At 41.2% G+C, this 6,000-nt stretch overlaps 1 protein-coding gene across 5 annotated transcripts in view; it reads left to right on the plus strand.

The window, feature by feature from the left end:
* Positions 1-5,219, plus strand: part of tbrg1 (transforming growth factor beta regulator 1) — a 49,911-nt gene extending 44,692 nt beyond the window's left edge. For 2 of the 5 annotated variants that reach the window (XM_059946216.1, XM_059946215.1), the window contains one exon: positions 3,074-5,219. In XM_059946216.1, the coding sequence (XP_059802199.1) occupies positions 3,074-3,428 (355 nt within the window). In that variant the 3' untranslated portion in view covers positions 3,429-5,219. The remainder of the gene's footprint in view (positions 1-3,073) is intronic. The other 3 variants (XM_059946220.1, XM_059946217.1, XM_059946219.1) reach the window with 2 other exon arrangements.
* The last annotated feature ends 781 nt before the right edge of the window (positions 5,220-6,000 follow it).

Below are 6,000 nucleotides of genomic sequence, written 5' to 3' on the forward strand. Positions count from 1 at the left end.
AGAAGCAGGCTCTTTGGCCAAACATGTCTATGCCAACCAGCAAATACCCATCTATTCTAATCCCATTGGCCAGAACTTGATCCACAGCTGTCAATGTCTTGATGATTCAAATGCTTATCAAGATGGTTTTTAAATGACAATAGAGTTTCTGTCTCCTCCACTTTCTTAGACAGTGTGTTCCAGATTGCAACCAACCACCCTGTATTTGGGGGGGGGGGGGAAGACCCCGGGGGGATTCTTGTTTCCCTTTAAATTTTTTGTTCTTTACCTGAAATCTGTGTCCTTTTACCTTGGAGACACCTACCATGAGGAAAACTTATGAACTATCTACCATATCTATCTATCGCATTTTATAGTGTTTTATAGTGGATAAGATGACAAAGGAAATGTGACAAGATTCCTTAAGTAAAAAGGAGTACGCAGTGTCTCAGGAGGCTTAACAGTGGATAAATTCCCAGGGCTAGTTGAGATTATCCCAGGCTGCTGTGGGAGGAGAGGGAAGCAGTAGCTGAGGCTCTTGTTAAGTTTTTTATATCTTTGATTACCTCATTTATGGTACCAAATGACTGAAATATGGTGAATGTGATTCTCATTTTCAAGAGGGGCAGCAAGGAAGAACCTGGTAATTATTGATCTGCGGGCACGTCATCAGTAGGTAAGGTATTAGAGAAACAAGTTGCTGAGAGACAAGATTAATGATCACTTGAAAAGATGGGAATCTAAGATAGCCAGCATAGCTTTGTCAAGAGCAGATCCTGTCTGATCAACCTGAATTTTTTGAACAGTATTGACGAGGGCTTGTCAGTAGATGTGGCTTGTGTAGACTTCAGTAAGGCTTTCAGCAAGGTCCAACAGCGAGAGCCCTTGAGATCCGGTGCAGGTTCACAAATTGTATCCAAAATTGGTCTAGCAATAACGTTGCTTCATTAATCGAGGCATTAAGGAGCAGGGCTCTGTCTCTGCTCACCCACCATGACGTGAAGGTGCAGAGAAGATTCATTAGAGTGTTGCCTGGGATGGAGAGTCTCAGTCATGACGAGAGGCTTGGTCTGTTTTCCCTGGAGCAGAGGAGTTTGAGGGTAGATTACTGAAATACATTAAATTATGAGGGGTATAAACTTTCCCCATCTCGGGTAGATAAAACCAAAGGACATAGATTTAAGGTGAGGGGTAGGAGATTTAGAAGGGACCTGAGAGGGACTCTTTTCACCCAGAGAGTGGTGAGTACCTGGAACACACTGCCTGAGGATGGTAGAAACAGAATTATTAAGAAGTGCTTGTATAAGCACTTGAACCATCAAGTTATAGAAGACTCTGAACCAACATACAGGTGGGTGCCCAGTAGTTGTGATTGATGTGGTGGACCAAATGGCTTGTTTTCATGCTGTATGTCTCTGGCTCTATCATTTTTGTCACCTCTTTTAGGTCCTCCCTTAACTTCTTCTGTCCAAGGAAAGCAAACTTTATCCCAGGCAACATCCAAGAAGAACCTACTCTGCACTCCCTCCAGTGCAATCATGCCCTTCTTAATGGTTGTGGTGACTAATACTGCACGCATTCTGCTAGATGTGACCTCTCAGTGTTTATAAATGCTACTATCACCTCCCTGCTCTTGTGTCTGTGCCCAGCTAATGAAGGCCAGCATCTTGTTTGTATTCACTCCATCTAAAAGGACCTCCACAATCTGTAATCTTTAGATTTGCACGTAGTTCCTCCTTAAATCTCCCTCGGGCCTTAGCGTAGGACACATTTGAATACGTGAGCAGGAGTAAGCATGAAGTGCCAAAGCAAACAACGAGGAAATCTGCAGATGCTGGAAATTCAAACACACACAAAGTGCTGGTGGAAGACAGCAGGCCAGGCAGCATCTATAAGGAGAAGCACTGTCGACGTTTCGGGCCGAGACCTTTCAGGCCTAACTAAAAGGAAAGATACCAAGAAACTTGAAAGTAGTGGGGGGAGGGGGAAATGCGAAATGATAGGAGAAGACCGCAGGGGGTGGGATGAAGCTAAGAGCTGGAAAGGTGATTGGCAAAAGTGATACAGAGCTAGAGAAGGGAAAGGATCATGAGACGGGAGGCCTCGGGAGAAAGAAAGGGGGAGGGGAGAGCACCAGAGGGAGATGAAGAACAGGCAGGGTGATGGGCAGAGAGAGAGAGAGAAAAACAAACAACTAAATATGTCAGGGATGGGGTAAGAAGGGGAGGAGGGGCATTAACGGAAGTTAGAGAAGTCAATGTTCATGCCATCAGGTTGGAGGCTACCCAGCCGGTATATAAGGTGGTGTTCCTCCAACCTGATTGTGGCTTCATCTTGACACTAGAGGAGGCCATGGATAGACATATCAGAATGGGAATGGGACATGGAATTAAAATGTGTGGCCACTGGGAGATCCTGCTTTCTCTGGCGGACCGAGCGTAGGTGTTCAGCGAAACGGTCTCCCAGTCTGTGTTGGGTCTCACCAATATAGAAAAGGCCACACTGGGAGCACCGGACGCAGTACACCAAACCAGCCGACTCACAGGTGGAGTGTCACTTCACTTGGAAGGACTGTCTGGGGCCCTGAATGGTGGTCAGGGAAGAAGTGTAAGTTTAAGGGAGGCAGAGTCAATTAAATGTGAGTACCTGGGATCCTCAGGAGGTCCAAATTGAGAAGCTCGAAAACGGATCCTGAAGCCAACTGGAGTCGGTTGGCCGTGGAGACACATTACAAGTTGAAGTGCCAAAGGACTTGTTTCAGTGCTATATGACTGTATATAACAGGCTACTTGCCACTGAGTTACTAAACTTTGGCCTAAAGTTTTAGTGAATTGATTATTTTTTCAGTACAATGGTTTCATCAAAACATTAGAGTTAAAAGAAACATTTATACTTAATGAATTAAGATTGGAAGTGGAAAATGTATCAAAGGAGCTTTCTCAAGCACTTCCATCTCTGCAGCTGGAGAATTAGTTGTTTACCATTTTTTTTTTAGCTCTGAATTGAATCTGGTTCTATTACAGATGTATAAAGGAGATAAAACTGATAATAAAAGAGATATTTACATCCTTTTCTTTATTTATCTTTGCCTTAGGTTCCTGTTAAAGAAGTTGTTGCAGCACCAGAGCTTCAGTGATGGCACAGATCTGACAGGCAGTGCTGGCACCATACTTGCCCCCACCATGTACAGTGTACCCACAGGAAGCAGCCAAGTGGCAGGAGTTTCAAGCCTTCCCACAACACCAGTCGCCAGTACTTCAACTGGAGAGGAGGCTTTAGGTAAAAAGTCAAAGAAAGACAAGCGGGACAAAGGAAAAGATAATGGCAAAGATGATGGTAAGTATTTGGGTAAACTCAATGCACTGATGGAGTGTTCAGTGTACTTACTCAATACACAATGGTGCGATAAGGTCAGTGTTAAAAAGCTTGACTTGTGTTTGGTGTTATAGTTATTAACTTCCGTTACAGTTAGGTTATTAACTTCCATCAGAGCATTGGTATCACCATGGGTTGCCTAACTAGCATATCGTTTATTAACTCGAGCGACTGTTTTATGTCAGTACACCTTGCTATGTTAAAGGTGAAACAAATTTGAAGAGGTTCTGATATAAGGTCACTTAATGTCCCTATAATGTTAACTTTTTTTTCTCTCCACAGATGCTGCCTGACCTGATGGGCATCTCCATTATTAGCTGTTTTTATTTGAGGAGGGAAATATTGACAGATGCAGGGCAGCATGGACAGGGCGGCATATCCAAGAATAGAGGTTAGGCCTGATGTACACAGATGATGGAAACAAGATTTGGAAGGTGATGATCAAAGTAAAGGGCAGATGTCAGTTAAATGTTGCTTTAAATCTGTAGAAATCTTGGATATATTTGCTGACTAGTCAGACTTCATTATTTCCCAGTTTATGGTGTTAGAGTGATTATCAGCATCAATAGAGAAACATTGGAGGATATACATTCAGTATTCCCACAACTGGAGTGCGGAGACCCCAGTTATCCCCATTTCCTTTCTCCAGTGAACCTACTGACTACTTGTTCCTTGAATTTTACCAACTCCTGAATACCTGTGTATCCAAGATCTCGTGTAATGGTATTTTATAAATGAGGCAGGATGGAGTCCAAGTCATACATTATGAAAACTGATCCTTCGACCATTTAGCACCTATTTTATACAAATACAATTGTTGTCTCCGCATTCCCATAAAATTAACCTCCCAGATTCAACCACTTCCTACACACCAAGAGCCATTCACAATGGCCTTTTAACCTACTAATCACTGTGTGATGTGAGAGGAAAAGGAATTATCTAGGAAAATCTGATGTTCACAGCAATGATGTGCAGGCTGCACACAAACAGCATTAGGATTGAACCTGGGTCATTGGAACTGTGAAGCAGCGGCTTTACCAGTGGTGTACTCTATATCAAGGCCACGGTGTACCAGCCACGGGAATATTTGAGAGTGCTTTACTCCATGTCCTTGCCAAGATGAACCGGCCAAAATGCATTTATGGAGCAATGTATAGAGTGCTTTACTTAAATCGTGTACACCCTATCTGCCCTGTCGGGGAGTGTTTGTTGAGTAGAGGGAACTCTGTTCTGTGCAACACAGGTCAGGCATAAGGCAGGAGTGTTTTGTAGGACATTTTGGAGAGAGGTTGACTTTGTATCAAACCTAAGCTGTATCTGTCCTGGAAGAGTTTGATGGAATAGGGCAAGAGTTCTGGAGTGCTGACACCATCAGAAAATGAATACCAGCTCTCCATCAAGAAAATACTTATCAATGTTTGTTTCTTGTCGCAGACTAAATCAATTTTGTTTAGAGTAGGTATTGTGGTTTTTACTTCCAGAGAACTTCTCAGCAGTGTTGGATTAACAAAGGGGTTAAACTGTACAACTATAACATTTTGTTAATATAAACTTGATAGAATATTTTGAATTTATGTAAATATGCATTTGTTATTAAATTTTGTCTGTTTGAACCAAACTGTGAGACTTAAATCTTTGCTAAACTCAGGTTAGAACAGTATGTTCCTGCATTGACAAGAATGTAAAAGCTGTACTCTAGTTTGATTTTAAAATATACAGTTTAATATATAAAATGCAGTAGTTTCTCTAGAGGAAGTAACAGTTAACATTTATTTTTAAATAAATGTATTGTATATTGCTACTATTTATTCCTGTATTCATCTGTTCAATAAATTCATTTGGCATTTGAAGCAAAATAAAACAGGTCTGGTGTGGTAATGTTTGCAAATGTGTTCAGGGCTTAAATAGACTTCTATAGATAAAGGAAAGCTAAGAAGTTTAAGAAATCTGAGGGTTTCTTTTATCACAGAAACACTTGAGGTGCATCTCAAATTTCTTGTGGAGGCAATAATCAACAGATGTATCAAAAGTAGCTTCAGCTCCTCACATGTGAAAGGTGTATTGCCTCCCCTATCTCAGCTGTTACTTCTGGATAACAAATCTGGGAATATCTTTCTTGAAATTCAACCAGTTGCTTGATAATTGAGTCAAATTCGTCCACACAGTCCATCATTTGTAGTCAAGATGAAGGCACCAGAGCTCCAGGAATGTCATAGTTGTGAGAGCATCAGAGTTGAATGGCCTTACTTATTTAATGTGTTGGAGAAGTTTAATTTTAGTCCGATATTTATATCATGGATTAAATTGATTTATCATACTCCAGTAGCCTCAGTGGTTACCAATAATCAAAGATCTCCCTTTTTTCGCCTATTTCGGGGCACTAGACAGGGATGTCCTCTTAGTCCATTACTATTTAACATTGCCTTAGAACCTTTGGCAATTGCCATCAGACAATCACAGGATATTTTGGGTATTAATCGTGGGACAGATATTCATAAGTTATCTTTGTATGCAGATGATTTATTATTATTCATTTCTAACCCGGAGAAATCCATTCCAGCAGTTTTATCATTATTGGCTCAATTTAGTGAGTTTTCTGGGTATAAGTTAAATCTTAATAAAAGTGAATTGTTCCCATTGAATAAA

This window comes from Hypanus sabinus, chromosome 21, assembly GCF_030144855.1.
Source record: "Hypanus sabinus isolate sHypSab1 chromosome 21, sHypSab1.hap1, whole genome shotgun sequence".
Lineage (NCBI taxonomy): Eukaryota > Metazoa > Chordata > Chondrichthyes > Myliobatiformes > Dasyatidae > Hypanus > Hypanus sabinus.